Raw genomic sequence first — 17,905 nt, 5'->3', positions numbered from 1 at the left:
TCCTTGACGGTATTTTTATTTTATTATGTTATGTACATCAAACCTCAAACCAGTCCTACCAAACTTTGTCTGTTTCTGAATTAAAATGTCTTGACATGTTCCACTCTCTCTTGGGAAACACCAGGGTTCCTCAATTTGTATTTAGTATGTACCATAAGTACACATGATTTCTGCTATCCATATGTTCAGTTTGTTTGTTTGTTTGTTTCTTTAATAAAGTTTGTGTAAGATTAGATACTGTTGACCTCTACTTTGTTACGGTGTACACTACACTTCAGAGGAAACACAGCGTACTGCGTAGCCGAGGAGGGGTCGCAGATTATGAGTTCCTACAATATGTATCTGCATTACTATTTGAATAGTTTTGTCAATGATATAAAGATTTTAGATCCCAGGCTTTAGATACACTTCTTAAAAGATGATTACTGTTTCAAATAGACAATTGATACAATAACACCAACAACATACAATCTCAACTTTGTTTTCCTTTCATGAAAGGCTACAGATTTGAATTTTACGATTTTGTATAAAACATTAGTGTACAAAGCACAAACACGTGTCATATTAATTAAAGTTGTACTCCATCTAGCTCGTTCAAAAATTTTCATTTTGTTCGAAAACATACAAAAATCCCAGAACGAAATACGCGGCTGAAAATATGGTCAAAGCTGTGTTACAGTATCTTCTTCGATAATGCCATGTTTATCCACCATTCAACTACATTCTTGGTCACTACCATAGTCAGAGATCGCCTCAAATACAATGACATCGCTGCAATCTGCAATGTCATGCTTTGTGTTAACATTATATATTATTGTCAGAATAGTTTGTCGAGTTACTTCGCCAAAGCACCCTCTGCAACTTTACACTTCTTTCTCTTATAATCAACGAATTCTACACCAACCGATATCCTAATTTTTCTTTGCATATTTCAGTATATCATAGATGTTGCAGGGTTTTTTTTGCAAGGAGCGTTGAACAAAAGTCGATTGATCAACAATATCTAATAGCGCCATCAGTGGCCAAATATGTATCTAAGTCGACGTTGCTGAAGTAAGACACGGTTTTGCAATCAAGTTAGGATTCAAATACGACCAGACGACTACAGGTATTTATTAGTAGCTGAATTCGTGAAAATTTCAAGTGAAATATCAATGATCTGTTAAACAGGAAGTTACAAGACCGTGGGCACACAATAAAGGGATTACCAACGATGCAGCCATTTGCATACACTTGGTGGGAGTTTTAAATTCTCAAAGTCAAAGCATCGCTTTGACCGCATGGGCATTTTCGTGACATAAGCAAAGAGGGGTCAAATGGTCGTTCAGTGAACACATTTTGAAACACATGCGTTATCTCTGACAAAAACCAGAACATTTTTTAGTTTATTTTCGACTCAAGTTTAGTCACTATATATTCACAGACATTATATGGAAGATTCACAGACAATGAACGCCTGAAACATGGCAAAATTATGGGATTCTGGGACCAAACACGGCACGTCCGATCAGTAGCGTGGCTTTTTTACATTTGCAAGATTGAAAAAATAGCGTCAATGATGACACTGTGCTCCTCAGTGCATTTAGCGGTAGGGATGCAAGGAGAGAGGTTTGGGGAATGTTGCTGAGAAAGATGCAAAGAAAGGGTTGAAATGTGAAACTGTAATAAAACCTATTGTTTTTTTAGCAGTGAGCGTCCAGCTTGGTAAACATGCCATCTTGTACATGAAGGCAAAAAACATAATTTTCACATGTCCACCAAACTTGGAATTTGCATAGATGTACATAGATCATCCAAATTGATTTATCTGCAAGATTTTGTATGTTCCTTGCTACAAAATTCTGACCCAATTGAATTATAACAGGAAAACATGCACGCATGATTGGACAGTGTGGACTGTGTATTGGATGCACTACATCTGCCGTGATGATGGATTGCCAGACGACCACACTGCATCAAAGAACTGTAGTTTAAAACGAAAATATAATTCTAAACAAGTCATTGACAATGACATAGTAATAGGAGTATTAGTCTTGATGGGGCAGGGAAATGTGGTCATTAAGAATTATCACTTGAGTGTATATGTTGAGATATATGGGTACATAGGTCTATGTCATTGTTCCAAATGTGAAACACATGAGACATGTCTCAGTTGTGGTTCTAAATCGGGAAAAAAGATCAGATCTGTAGCTGTATTTGTCAGCCAAGAAATACATATGCGCATAATAAATAGGGTACAAGATGGGACATCTTAAAGTCTAATATCCTATCAAAATTGAAGGGTATAGAACTTGTGGTTACTGAGTTATGCATGTATATGTATAATCAAGGTCAAAGGTCATCGAGGTCACGTGACATTTTGAAAAAAAAATGTATTGCTAATAAATCCCTATATGCCAAAAATCAGACCTCTAGCTGTATTCGCTTGCCCAGAATTAGATATGTGCATAATAAATGAGGTAAAGCGTGTAGTGTCATAAGGTCTCCCATCCTACCAAATATAAAGGACATAGCACTTGTCGGACTTATTTATTGACATAAACGTATATTTTAGGTAAAAAATCAGTTCACATGACATTTTGTCAAAAATTTCTATCCTATAGTTATCCCTATATACGAAAAATCAGACATCCAGCTCTATTGGCTTGCTCAGAATTAGATATGCACATAATTAATGAGGTACAGTATGTGGCGTCATAAGGTCTCCCGTCATACCAGATATGAAGGGTGTAGCACTTGTGGTTACTGAGTTATGGACAAATACGTATATTTGAGGTCAAAGGTCACCAAGGTCACGTGACATTTTGTCAAAATGTCTGAGATATCTGTGTGAAAGGATGGACGAACGGACACAATGACCCGGACACCATGACCCAATCTATAAGCCCCCTGGACTTCATCCGTGGGGACTAAAAACTGTGTCACTGCATCTTTTTTGCACTAGAATACGATGAGAAACTAAATTTTTATTTTTCTTGGCCTTATACATGGGCGTCTACGGAGAACTGACCTATACATGGGAGTCTATGGAGAACTGCCTTTACATGGGAGTCTATGGAGGACTGCCTTATACATGGGAGTCTATGGAGAACTGCCTTATACATGGGAGTCTATGGAGGTGTAAACTAAAAAGTCCTCCAAGTCTAACACAGCCAAATTTGATCGCATTGTGAAACAAATCGACGTGCATCTGTATGGGGTAGGGTACTATCCTTGTGCAAAGTTTGAAAGAAATTGAACGGACGGACGTACGCACGGACAGACGGACATGACCCAATCTATAAGTCCCCCCAGACTTCGTCCGTGGGGACTGACAAACTTTCTTCGTGTCATTGATGGCCTTGATTTTCTTTGGATATTGAATGGACACATTTATTAAAGACGTCACTTTAGCTTGTCATTGACAGTGAAATGATTTTTTGCAGAAACTTGATCGGTCCAGCCAAGTACACATGCTCACTCATAACAGCTGGACTGCAATGATCACAACATTGTTTTGTGATATTCCGATACAAAATTAAAATAACTTTATTAATATGTCGCATTGACTATAAAGTTGCAAATGTTTCCTTGGGTGTTGAAACATGTTAGCATAGTGTACGTGTTACAAATCAACACACCAAACAGCAATGTTCATGTAAGAACAACCTGCTTGATTTCCATGGACTTTCTGGTCCGCCCATCACACTGTTATGTCTGTTTCCCCTCTAGCTTCCGAAAATTCTTGGTAAATTTACAAATTCAGTCTCAAAAGTTCTGAGTAAATTTCAAATTGATTTTATTAATTAAATTGTCAGTTATTAACAAATTCCTTTCGATGCCAATACAGCTCATCTCAGAACCGGACATACTTATATACACACAAGATTTGGCAACACCCTGACACTTAAATAATCTTCAACAGCACTGATTTACATTTACAAATTATTCTATGTGAAGTAATTCTCCAATTGCAGATACTATGACAAGCATAACATTACACGATGGTTCAGAATGTTCATTTACAAAGTTCACTCAAAATGTACTTTGAAAACGATAGTATTTTGACAGCTGTTACCGTGGCTACTTACTATAAAAAGTCTGTTGAAAAAGAGTACTAAATATCGTTGTTTTTCAGGTCAACAAGTCATTGAATCAAAAACATGTGTCATGAAACAGTAAAACAACAACTGATAAATAAGTAACTTTCTCAAGAGTAACTTGAAACGCCTCGCCTGAAAGAAAATTTCATCCCGTTTCACAGAAACTGACTGCGTATTCCAGCGCCACAGCAATGAACAAACGGTCGGGGAATCCCTACAAAAATCGCTCACACATACCTACTCATCCAAAACATTGATTGTTCACTTTTTAGCTGCATGATTCACTTGCCAAAAATATTTTTATTTTGTAGATAAATAATTGAATTTCTCAGTTTTTTATTTCGTTTGTTAATGAAAAGTCATTTTAATGTTTTTAAATGCTTTAAAAATTTCAAAACCCGCTAAAAAGCGACTAATTGGCCAAAATTCAAAAAACACGAAAACCAAGCTCGAATCATGGGCTTTTTCTGTGCGAATACTCTCAGTCTCTACTTTCGCCGATGCATGATTTTTGCACCGAAATTTTTCACTCATTTTCATTGGTATGACTTTGAAACTCCAGGAAGCTATTGAGAAGAAAGGGTTACCTTGAATTATTGAGTTTTTTGCTGATAATTTGCCAAATTAAATGAGAAAAACACTACGAAAATTTCCACACGCTTTACACTGAGTGTTTCAGAGGCCTTTCATGTTCGTGTGGTACAACATGTGATCATGGAGGTAGCAGGAGACTGAGGTTTCTTGCACGGTCGCGCCGATGAAATGGGAAGCTGAAATTTTCGCTCGTAATTTTGCAAACGAAATCGTAAATCCACTCAAAACTTCGTATTTTTTACATATTTGAAACCCATGAGGAACGTAATTCATTCTCCCCTGCACAGTAAAAAGGAGATCGAAACGACATGCATATCAGACAAAGACCAAACGCACGCAAGATATCCATCCACATCCACCAATCTCGTAATTTACACCGACTGAACAAAAACAATTTGATCGAGCATGGACGTTCTAACGTAAATGCATCATTGTCTATCGCATTTTCATGTAAGCCAATACACTCACACGTATGCTCTAAGTTCAATTATGATGTCAATCCAACACGATACTATTTTCGCTGAAAGTGAGTGTGCAGCGTGAATGGTATGCTGTGGTCCTTAGATAACACTGATCACGTGGTGTGACAAAATAGTTTTACGGAAGTGGTGATCACGTGGTGTGACAAAATAGTTTTACGGAAGTTGTTGACGGAAATGACGTCAACTTTGCCTCTCCCAACCCTATAAGCTTCCTCAGTTACGTAACTTCGTCGCTAAAAATCACTTCTTCCTTCCTTTTTGTGTGACAGTGAAGAGAGTTCTCAGTTGATTGTTGATAAAGATAGATTGTATTAGACAGAAAATACACAGATACATAGGTTGTGTCTTGCAGACACATTTTAGAACTCAGAAATTTTCTCATTGCTGGTCTGCTGTTCATAAGGATGTGTTTTGAAACTGTTGGAGAAAATGAAACTTTTGAATTCATCTGTATCTGGAAATTGATGACATTTTTTCTCCATTTGAGTGAAAGTTTACAACTATTTGGTTTTAAGGTGCATTCTTATCTCAGAAAGAATGAGAGAGAGAGAGAGAGAGAGAGAGAGAGAGAGAGAGAGAGAGCGAACACAACACAACACCAGTATTTGGAAAGAAGACAACCATACACATTTGATTTTTGTATGGATACTCTGTTTTTTCATTTTAATCTTTATAACAAATAATTTACACTGTAGAAGAAATGAAAGGAAATACATACACAAAAGAGGATGCATGATTTAAATTGCATACTTAAAAAGTTTTTATAATGATTGCATATTTTGAAAATTCCAAAACTCAGTTTTTCATGCTTTACATATACTGAGATTGTTTTATCTACAAAAGTTTGTTGGCAGTTCCGTTCCAACTCTAGATGGCGCTCTACATGACATCAATAGGTGGCGCTGTTCATGTCAGCAGGGAAAGACACATGTTCAGCAAATTTAGCCCTGCTTGGAAGCACCAAAATTGTCAGAACTAAATTAACTCTTATTCCATATGCCTGTTTGTTTTAAGTAGAACTTCTATGCAAATGTATAATTTCTGATGAACATAAAGTTTGAGACATTTAGAATATAAACTGGTAAATAAATAGTGGAAGGGGAAGCCATCACAGAACTGTGATACTAGGAAAGATTGCACCACACTGAAATGTATTTACATTCTACTGAAATGACACTGGTTGAACAACCAATCAGCAGCTGTCTTGCCTTGCCACAGCCAATCAGCTACTGACTTTCCCACAGCCAATCAGCTGCTGGCCTTTTAGCTGAATTGCGCAAACAGAAAAACACATTTTCTTGATATCAGCTGATTGATAATGAAGTCTATTTCCTCACTATTCAGTTGGTGACATCACTGATTGTGTTGACCAATTGGCAAATTGCTTAATTTTGACAAATCGACCAATCAGATTTGACACTGACAACTTGACACCACTCTGACTGACCAATCAGCTTTCTCGGCAAATTATTCTTGGATTCAGATCACTCTGGTGTGAATGACTTTCTCTCTGTAGAGATTTGCCTTGAAATGTCATTTTTTTAAAGTGAGCAAATGCTTTGGAACGTAACAACGATAAAGTCACAGCAATTTTTCTGTGTGGTTAACATTCTTCCAGAGAAATGGCAGTTCTATATAAAGTTATCAAACCTGAAATCTTCATTGTTCAGTCTCTGTTAACTGAAGTCAATGAACCAGCTTTTTACATCTTAGACGACTTGGCCATCATGTTCTCACAGTTGTCGTACGTAATATTTTCCGAAAGCAAAGCGTATAAATTTTTTCAATCGTCCTTGGTGAAAATTGTGGCAGCTTCTCTCCCTTGATGATCTTGACCAGGTCATTGGTCAAAGACAATCAACGTAGCAGAACAGACCTCATGGGTCAGATTGCTAGGTCAAAGATTAAAGTTCAGAGTCATATTTATGTACATCAAATTATGGAAGAAGTGGTTGCCATAACGATGCACCTTTTCCAATAAAGTTTTGAAAATGAGTCTTGTAAACAGATAATGCTTTGGTGATGACGTAAATAGAGTTGTCATGGTGATAGTGTCCTCATTGGTTGTCATAACGATGTCTCATTGTGAGGCGGCCTGGCACATGTGGCATTCTCTTCTTCCAGTAATGCAATCCTCTGTTTTAACATTCTCAACTGTGAAGGAAAAAACGGAAAATTTTTCTTATGACTTTGGTTGCACATCATTTACAAAATAAATGATCTGAGTACGCATCATGAATATTCAACATTGATAAGGAGTAAATATTTCTAGATTTGCATACTTAATTTTCATAAATATACTGAACGCATATCAAGTATTTTTTTGCCTTGTGTGTAAAGCATACCTAACAGCGAATTCTATAAATGAGTTGTACAAACTGAACTGCATCCTGGACTTGACATAGCTCATTGATTTCCTAAGTACAATTATGTGTTCTTTTACTTTTTCTTCTGTCCAATTTTGAATGACATCACTGACAATATGAAATGACATTACTGTATTCCAATGATAACCATATCTTTTCAAGGAGCCTATCAGATTTACGTTAAACTCATTTCTTATCATACCTGTGTTTCATGTCTCTCAACCATCGCCATCATCTGAGCTTCCAACTTCTTCAGTCGACTTTGGTGTTTTTTCTTGGCTTTTTCATAAGCTGTCACTAATGCACTACAAAAAACACAGAACCATAAATAAATAAATATTTACCATTATTACATGTCTGTCACCAAGAACAACAGAATTTTGTGTGCATTGAAAACATTGTGCAGAATGCTCTGACTGTAACATTGGTAGCTTTAAAGGCCAGGGACTTCATCTCCAGGATCAAGTTTGTTTAAGTCAATAAGAGGAGTGTCATAGCCTTTTGTTTGCCATTGAAATTGTAATCTAATAAATAGCCGGCACAGGCGTTTAAAGCACAAGAAGCACAGTGTCTTTTATATCCTTAGGTACCTGTGTTTTTATCCTTTGACGGTTTTAGACACTTGCAAAGATATGTGTTTTAGTGGCATATGTACAGCGTAGAATGATAAGTTATTATGAAAACACTGCAGAGCATGAATGATGACATCAGTGCTGTACATGTGTTGTATGCATGATGACATCACTGATGACATCACTGATGACATCAGTGCTGTACATGTGTTGTATGCATGATGACATCACTGATGACATCACTGATGACATCACTGATGACATCAGTGCCGTACATGTGTTGTATGCATGATGACATCACTGATGACATCACTGATGACATCACTGATGTACATGGCCCTCTGCTGCATATTAGGTGCAATGATGTCATCCTGCATAGAGGGCGATATTTTGGTAATAATCTCATAATTGGTAGTGAGAAATTTCAAAAGGAATTATGATTACTGCTCAGTTCAAATTCAGTAAGTGTAAAATTGATATCATTGTCATCCTGGATGTGCAAAGTTGATGCTTCAGATAAATGGAGCTTTCTTAGACGATGACAAAACCCAAAACCTAATATTCCTATCTTTCAGCTTTTCACTGAAGTGGAGTTTGATGCTGTTACGTCTGCCAGTTGCTAAGATAATGGTTGCAGGTTTTGTTAGAATACAAGTTTATAAACCATATATATAATATGGTGTCTTCAATCGGGGTTAGAACTCACAACATACGGCATCCAGTCACCTAGCGGAGTAGCAACAGACAGAACCACTCTAAAAAGAATTTTCAAACATTTTGTGTTTTATACCAATGTTTCCCTGCAGATTATGTTGGGGTTGCTCAACAAATGATTTTATTTTTATTAAAACATTAGTACCAAAAATATTTGTTTGACCCTTATTTTATAAATTAAGGGTCAAACATGACTTGGAGTCAGTGATAACAGCATACCTATTTGCCCGTTTCAAATCTGATACAAATTCCGCTGATTGTTGGTGTCTCAGCTCTGAGTTCTTCTGTAATTTTTCCAGTGTTGCCACCAGTTCTTGTACCCTTAGCTTTAGTCGTTTTTCACGTTTGTGTGCCTCGGCCAAATCCCGCGGCATATTGGGATCAGACTCGATATCGCCGAGTTCATAGTTGCTGAGTTCAGCTAAGGTCATGGAGGGAGTTGCCTTCATAGCACCAGGGCTTGAACCATCCTGTGATAGAAATAACATATATGAGATTTCCTAAATGCCTGATAGTTTAGACTGTACACTGGATTAGAATATTATTGTCTCTAGACATTGTAACTGTGTTCGTGTAAACCTGATACAATTAAACATCCCTAATTTCCAACAACCTGATCAAGATTTTACAGTCACAAAGATTTGAGTCCGATGACAAGCTATCTTACCTTTTCAATAGTGGTATCACCCTTCATTCTTGCTTGGCTCTGCTCTTTGACCTTGACCTCAGATTTCAGATGTTCAATGTGCAAGAGATACGCCTGTTCCTGGGCTTCCCTGGTACTCAGCTTCAATTCTATCGCTTTCTTTTCTTTTTCTAAGAGGTAGTTTTGTGCTTTCGGCTCAGCTTTCTCTTCCTGGCAAGATATCAAGAAATTCACAAACATGTTTTAATATCATCTTTTCATAATCTTTGTATGACTGTTCAGGACTTCAGGTCAACACATTTCATATTCGGGACAGATACCCAGACTTTCAAACTTTTACAATATCTCCTCCGATCTACCACTTGTCAGGGTTCATTTTCAAGCTCTTGGAGGAAGTGAACTTTTCACTGTCTTACTTTTACAAAAATCAAACAAATTATTTTTCTCCATAGAGTTAACACAGGGATGGCAGCCATTTTGAATTTGAAAAATCAATAAATGTTAGGTTATTTGTTTCTCTAGTACAAAAATTTGATGATGACTCTAGATTTTTGTTCTTGATTTTGAGAGAGAAAGGTTCAAGTTTCATTGAGGAAAGTTTGAGCAAACGTTTTGTGTCTAACGTTTGAGGTGCATACTACCTTAACCATAATGGTTGACCCAAGTCAATTGTTTACATTAATGAGTGTACAAGGAGACAGGGTGAAAGGGAAATAAACTTGATAGATGATGGAACGCATCCCTTGCAGTAGGCATGGAAAGGAAACTGTACCTTCTTGAGGAATTTGAAGAAAGATGTAAAGTTTCAGTGTGTTATCAGATCAGGCTGAAGCCCTCTCTGTGCAAAAAAATGTGAGAGCGCGCCCTCTAGAGGGGAACAAGAAGTCTGCTTACTCACCTTGACAGCGTTCAGTTCCTTCATGAGTACAGCATTTTCCAAATCTAATCTCTGGCTATCGATACGTGTTGCAATGTCATGACTCAATGGGTCAATGTGTACACTTTCCAATTCCAACGTGGTCAACCGCACTGCAGCAACTGCTGGATGTAATCTTTCAGTCTCTGCTCTCTTTCTAGTGTAAATTCCGTGTCACAGCTACTTGCTGTTGAACTTGTTGTACTGGAGAAATGAAAGGCAAATAATGAGACAATTTACGTTCAGTATCACTGTGATGACCATGGCATTGATAATGGTTTTGTATACACAGTTAGAAGCAGCTTAACTTATTAAATTGGAACTGAGACATGTGTTTTGTGTCTCACTGAACACTCATCTGATAATATTTTCCAATACCCATGAATATAAAAGGTCATGACTGACTACTGAATGAAATCATAAAGCTGTGGAATGCTTGATGGGAAATCCCTCCCTGTGCAAAACAAGCTTGTCCTTCACCAATGAAAGCATTCACAAAAATGTACGTAGTGCCAAACTTCTTGGAACATTTTCTCCATTTCATAAATATCCTTGTCCCTTCCCAAAATTTTAGATAAAGTATAACATTTCTCCCCTCAAATGAGTTATTAGAGGGGTTAACTTTCCTTTCTGATAGAAACTGCCTATTATATCTGCAACCTCCCCCTTCCCAGCATTCATTGGTTTGTCACTCACACCCCAATGCACTCTTTTCCCTATGCAATAAGCAATAAGCAATGGTTGTTCCTTGCTTTTGAATCACTATGAGAAGAGACTTTAGACCATGACTTGATCTGTAGCCTTTCGGGAATGATATCATTGATATGTAGCGCTACAGCAAAACAATTTAGCAGTGTGCATAACTCAGATTCAAGTTTATATCTTTTCATTTATTACATCTCAATGAAAATTGCTTCTCAATACTCCAGACTCATTCACTGACCTGTCCCCTATCCCTGGCCATTCACTGGCATGTCCCTTACCCCTGGTCATTCACTGGCCTGTCCCTTACCCTTGATCATTCACTGGCCTGTCCCTTACCCCGGTCATTCAATGGCCTATCACTTACCCAAGGTCATTTACTGGCCTGTCCCTTACCCCTGGTCATTCACTGTCTAGTCCCTTACCCCTGGTCATTCACTGGCCTGTCCCTTACCCCCGGTCATTCAATGGCCTATCACTTACCCATGGTCATTTACTGGCCTGTCCCTTACCCCTGGTCATTCACTTGCCTGTCCCTTACAGGGCTCGAAATTAACTTTTTACCCTAGTAGTCCCATTGGGCTACCATTTTCTGAAGTTGGTAGCCCAGCGACAAGGTCTGGTAGCCCATGCATGAATGAAGAGGGTTTTTTGTAAAGAATATTTTATTTATATCTACACAATGAACGATTTATTTTGCATGATTCTATCCAGTGAGTGAATTTTCTAGTCATTTGACATCAATACCTGCAGATCAAGCCTTTGGAGAACGGTATAGCATGTGTAGTGGACGACGGTGACGCCACAAAGTTTGACGACCTATTCACACATACGCAGAGCTTTGATGTTCGCAATGACAACGACTTTTCACTCAGCACGTGTAAACATAACATGGCTAAAAATAGATTGGCTATGAATTTCAGGATGACAACTTGGTACAGTCATGTTCCTAATACTTTCGTGGCAATTTTAACTATATTTCCCCAGCATATCATGGGATGATCTCGTACACTTCGGAAAGCTAAATGTGTGGATGGCCCGACAGCTTTTTCTTTGCAGTTTGACTAATTTTGTGTCTAATTGTGATTGATAATTGTGACTAAATAATATGAAAATGAATTTTCATTGGCCATCATTTCTCGAGCCTGTTATCCAAGTACATCAGTTCAGATATAAATGATATTTTATTGAAAGTTTGTTGCAACAAATTCGACATGTCCTTTCTGTGTCCAGCTGGGTTGACTGTATGAGCGTCGGTATAGCATGTGTAGTGGCGTCAGCAATCAACATCATGTCGCCCACTAAATGATTTCATGTCCCAGGCTTTGGTAGTCCGTGTGGGCTACCATTTCATTTGTTTTGGTAGCCCCAGGGAAAAGTTGGTAGTCTGTGGACGCGGGACTACCGCTAATTTCGAGCCCTGCCTTACCCCCGGTCATTCAATGGCCTATCACTTACCCATGGTCATTCACTGGCCTGTCACTTACCCCTGGTCATTCACTTGCCTTTCCCTTACCCCCGGTCATTCAATGGTCCATCCTTACCCTGGTCATTCAATGGCCTCAGTCCTTTACCTTGTATGGCTATGGGTTGAATGATGCATCCTTGGACATGACATACCACAGCACCACAACTTATGTCCATCTGTTGAAGCATTGTTCATGTTCTCTGCCACTTTCCTGTTGTCATTAAATTTCCGCCTCGCTTCGACTTTGGCAACGGGTAAATCACCACGAGCATCGCTACTGGAAGCACTGATTTCTCCTGTACTTGGATTGATTTGATTGGGACGTGATGTCGGCGTCGCTGCCGGGGATCTAACCCCTTGCGTGGCTGCGACTTGTGATGCTTGGGTCTGTTTGCTACTGTTGGTACTCGTCTTTGTGCTGGAGTTGACTGTCTCCAAATTTTGCACTTTGCTTTGAAGTTCACGAACCTACAGGAGAGAAAAACAAACAATAGTTCTATATTGAGAAATGTTTAATACAACTTGTAGAGTTCTATGAACTGACCCTAAACTCTTTGTTAGACAACAAACTTTCAAAGAGTTTTGTGTGATTCTGTGAACAATTAAGTGCCATAAAACGACAGATTATATTCTAGACTGTTGAAGCATTGAGATAATTCATTTAATGAACAACTCTAACAATTACATAATGTTATTTTCAAAACATATGAAAACAACAATTTTATCCAAAAATTGCCCTTAATAAGGACTCATCATCAAAGTCAGTCAACAATGTTCACTTTCAAGAAAAATTGTTAATTTTGCTGATTTCACTGTAATTCTGATTGAACATATTTCCCTTGGCATACAAACAATCCTTTTTTCTGGAAGGAGAGTAAACAATTTCACAAACAAACAAACTACACCTTATAAGGAATGATATCTGATTGAACATATTTCCCTTGGCATACAAACAGTCCTTTTTTTAGGAGAGTAAACAATGCCACAAACAAACAAACTACACCTTATAAGGAATGATATCTGATTGAACATATTTCCCTTGGCATACAACAGTCCTTTTTTCTGGTAGGAGAGTAAACATGTCACAAACAAACAAACTACACCTTATAAGGAATGATATCTGATTGAACATATTTCCCTTGGCATACAAACAGTCCTTTTTTCTGGTAGGAGAGTAAACAATGCCACAAACAAACAAACTACACCTTATAAGGAATGATATCTGATTGAACATATTTCCCTTGGCATACAAACAGTCCTTTTTTCTGGTAGGAGAGTAAACAATGTCACAAACAAACAAACTACACCTTATAAGGAATGATATCTGATTGAACATATTTCCCTTGGCATACAAACAGTCCTTTTTTCTGGTAGGAGAGTAAACAATGTCACAAACAAACAAACTACACCTTATAAGGAATGATATCTGATTGAACATATTTCCCTTGGCATACAAACAGTCCTTTTTTCTGGTAGGAGAGTAAACAATGTCACAACAAACAAACTACACCTTATAAGGAATGATATCTGATTGAACATATTTCCCTTGGCATACAACAGTCCTTTTTTCTGGTAGGAGAGTAACAAATTTCACAAACAAACAAAGTACCCGACTACAATTTATGATAAACAAGTCATCGTTGATGACACAGTCCCCGCTTGTCCATTTTGTTATAATCTTTGGTGTCTAGTAGCTGTGGAATGACATTGATGCAACGGGTGCATCAGGCCTGTGACCTGCATAATAAAGTAATCTGAGGAACGTTCAATAAATGACTCATCTCTGCTGGTAATGACCATGAAGGAACTTTTGATTACATCACACATAACGATGCCCTCACTGCCTCTTGTGTCATGACGGCACATACTATACACATGGTTTGGTGGAATTTTCAAAATGGTAATGGGATCGGGTATGTTGTTGTAATCAGCCCTTTGGATCATATAATGAAACAAATTAATGTGCACAAGAATGCAGCCATAGTATTTTATCTGCGTATCACGTTTAGTTGAACAAAATCGGTTCAAGGATGTTTGAGATATGGTTCAAAGACATGAAAAAATCGCAAAAAAATGGCCGCCTGTCGGCCATATTGGATCATATCATGAAAAAATTGGTGTTCATATGAAGGGCATAATGTTTTGCTTTTGTGCCAAATTTGAACAGAATCGGTTCAAGGATGTTAGATTTATGGTTCAAAGACATGAAAAATGGCAAACAAAATGGCTGCCTTGCAGCCATATTGGATCGTATCGCAAAATAATATGACATGCACATGTAGGCCATAGTGTTATGCCTTTGTGCCAAGTTTGAACAGAATCTGTTCAAGGATGTCTGAGTTATGGTCCAAAGACATGAAAAATCGCAACAAAATGGCTGCCTCACGCCCATATTGGATAGTATCGCAATATAATTCAACATGCGTTTGTAGGCCATAGTGTTATGCCTTTGTGCCAAGTTTGAACAGAATCGGTTCAAGGATGTTTGAGTTATGGTCCAAAGACATGAAAAATCGCAACAAAATGGCCGCCTCACGCCCATATTGGATAGTATCGCAATATAATTCGACATGCGTTTGTAGGCCATAGTGTTATGCCTTTGTGCCAAGTTTGAACAGAATCGGTTCAAGGATGTTTGAGTTATGGTTCAAAGACACGAAAAATGGCAAACAAAATGGCCGCCTTGCAGCCATATTGGATCGTATCGCAAAATAATTTGACATGCACATGTAGGCCATAGTGTTATGCCTTTGTGCCAAGTTTGAACAGAATCTGTTCAAGGATGTCTGAGTTATGGTCCAAAGACATGAAAAATTGCAACAAAATGGCCGTCTCGCGGCCATATTGGATCGTATCACAAAATAATTTGACATGGATATGAAAGCCATAGTGTTATGCCTTTTTGCCAAGTTTGAACAGAATCTGCTCAAGGATGTCTGAGTTATGGTCCAAAGACATGAAAAATCGCAACAAAATGGCCGCCTCGCGGCCATTTGGATCGTATCACAAAATAAATCGACATGCATCTGTAGGTCATAGTGTTATGCCTTTGTGCCAAGTTTAAACGAAATTGGTTTAGCAGTGTCTGAGAAACTGTTGATGACGGACGCACAGACGGGACCCAATCTATAAGTCCCCGCCGGACTTCGTCCGCGGGGACTAATCAAGCAAGTGTCACTCTAGTACGTTCATGTTTGTCCTTATAGATCTGTATCACATGAATAAATATACCACCACAATAACATCACAGCCCAAAAGCACAGTGTAGTACAACAAATATCACAGCCTTAAAGACCCATGACTTGCAACTCTGCGTATTTTGTCCAACCTCCAATTTCCTCAGATGTTCATTGCAATCTACAAATTGAATGATATACGGTAGTTATTAACTTTGCCTCAACATCCTCAATCTCAGCCTTGGGTGACCTTTCCAGCTGACGCTGAAAATGACGCTACTCAGCGTCAGCTTCAGCGTTGTATTTGAAGATTGCCGAAGTGATGCTTCTGATGACAGATAAATGATAAAATTTGCCAATGTTGAGAAAATAACAACTCCATTCTCTCACAACTTTCCTTTGAATCGTGAAGCTGGTTTTGCAGGTAATATTTTATCGTCAGAATATCGCATAAAGACTAGCTTTTCTTCGTAATGTTCGTAATTTTCAGTCCATATGATCTCTTGATGTGTTTCTTGGCATTCAGTCAACTCTTGTGTTAAGATTTACTGAAAATTGGTGCGAAAAAGGCATACATGGTCCGAAATGTGTAAGAATCGCCAACATGAGAGGGAATATGAAAGCCCTAATTATTTAGAGGACATATAAAACAAATTGTATAACTTGAGACTTGAAAAGTCAACATATTGAACATACAGCATTCAAACTTTAAGGGCTAAGAATGTTGTGTTGTAACTACATCGTGAGAAATGGATATTAAGAGGAGAGGTTACTAAATATAATGAAATACAAACTCCACTGTGTTTTGATTAACATTTAAAGTGATATGAAACTTGGAGCACAATTTTACAATCGTGTTTACACTTATCATTCCAACAGACACAGTCAAGAATAATTGGACTTGACGCCGTTGAAGCCCGAATCGTGGAATTTGGCTCGCGGCACGTGGCCCGTAGTACTTGAATTAGGCTTACCCACGACAAGCTGTGTTGACATGCTAAACTGTGAGTGTTTCCGGTCCTTCTAAACACTGCACTGTCTGTCACTACTCGTCCATTGCCCGTCTGGAAAATAACCTTCCAGTTCCAATCACAGTTATCAGTCGAATACGATAGTCAAGTCATAATACGATCATCGTATATACTCATTCGAAACCAACGTTTTGGGATCTGTACTATTCTGTAAATACTTTATTAGAGTAGTGGTCTTTAGTACTAAGATATCGGCTGGTTACAGTCATTGGAAGGTTAATTTGCTGACGGACAGTCGACGGCAGTAATTAGTGGGACCCGGTTTTGCACACTTTTTGCGGAACCACAGCAAAGACTTGTAATGATACCATACAAGAACCTCGGGCTGCTGTACTGCAGCAATACTCACATTTTCACTGTGGGAAAACCACTTCTAACCAGTCAACATCAATTCTCATGAGCAACTAAGTGTTAGTCTTCCACTGCTACCGTCAATAAACACTGCACTGATGGTCGGCGACTCCGAGTATGTCGATGCGGCGTGGGTAAACGAGGAGGCCGCCATCTTGTCTTGTCTTGTTTACATCCGAGGTCTTCCGAATGACTTCGGTTTTCGATTCGGAAATATCCCGTGCATTGAACCCATAGCACCTAGGTCTGATTGAACACTTATCAGTGTCGTTCAAATCACGATAAATCCTGCCCTGTAAGTCGTCGGATACATTTGTGTTTTCCTGTCATGTACATGTCATTCATTATGGCAGTCGTAAATTCATTTCACCATTTCATTAACACTATTATACTAAGATTTTGGTTCTCCAATTTGTACAACTCTTTTCGTGACCAAAAATTCTTGATTTTTTTTCAGCTATATAAGTACGACAGCCCTTTTCTGATCAACACACATAGTTAATATGCTAATATTACCGGAAGTGATCGCCGTGATTGATATATCTGTGAAACTTTCTGTGAAACAAAAGTAGTTATCACTATTTGACTGTTGAGGGCGCCCTGATACACTCGCGAGCGCTGCAAGTCATTAGGCCCGCGAATTCCATGTTCATACAGTTCTTTTCATCAAGTGACTGTTGCTCACAACTCAAAACAGTAGGTTTTTTTGTAAGTGGAAATGTAGGGAAAGAAACTTTCCATGTGTGGAGTGTTTTAAAGTAAAATACTTTCCGCTTGTCAGATTTATCTGGTGAAAAAATGTAAA

The 17,905-nt window shown here is 38.3% G+C and overlaps 1 protein-coding gene across 2 annotated transcripts; it reads right to left on the bottom strand.

The window, feature by feature from the left end:
* Positions 1–5,797: 5,797 nt before the first annotated feature.
* On the bottom strand, positions 5,798–13,010 carry LOC139123905 (colorectal mutant cancer protein-like). 2 transcript variants are annotated; one of them, XM_070690057.1, is made up of 6 exons: positions 12,619–13,010; positions 10,355–10,576; positions 9,478–9,666; positions 9,030–9,280; positions 7,727–7,829; positions 5,798–7,312 (listed from the first exon to the last, which is right to left on the bottom strand). In XM_070690057.1, the coding sequence occupies exons 2-6, from the start codon at positions 10,376–10,378 to the stop codon at positions 7,226–7,228; spliced, it is 654 nt and encodes a 217-aa protein (XP_070546158.1). In that variant the 5' UTR covers positions 10,379–10,576; positions 12,619–13,010; the 3' UTR covers positions 5,798–7,225. The 2 variants fall into 2 exon arrangements, with proteins under 2 accessions (XP_070546158.1, XP_070546159.1); XM_070690058.1 differs by having other exon boundaries at positions 12,649–13,010.
* Between the last annotated feature and the right edge of the window lie 4,895 nt (positions 13,011–17,905).

Source organism: Ptychodera flava (genome assembly GCF_041260155.1).
Source record: "Ptychodera flava strain L36383 chromosome 23 unlocalized genomic scaffold, AS_Pfla_20210202 Scaffold_23__1_contigs__length_28996876_pilon, whole genome shotgun sequence".
Classification (NCBI taxonomy): Eukaryota; Metazoa; Hemichordata; class Enteropneusta; family Ptychoderidae; genus Ptychodera; species Ptychodera flava.
The sequence above is the reverse complement of the archived record's forward strand: the minus strand, read 5'-3'. Positions and strand labels throughout refer to the sequence as shown.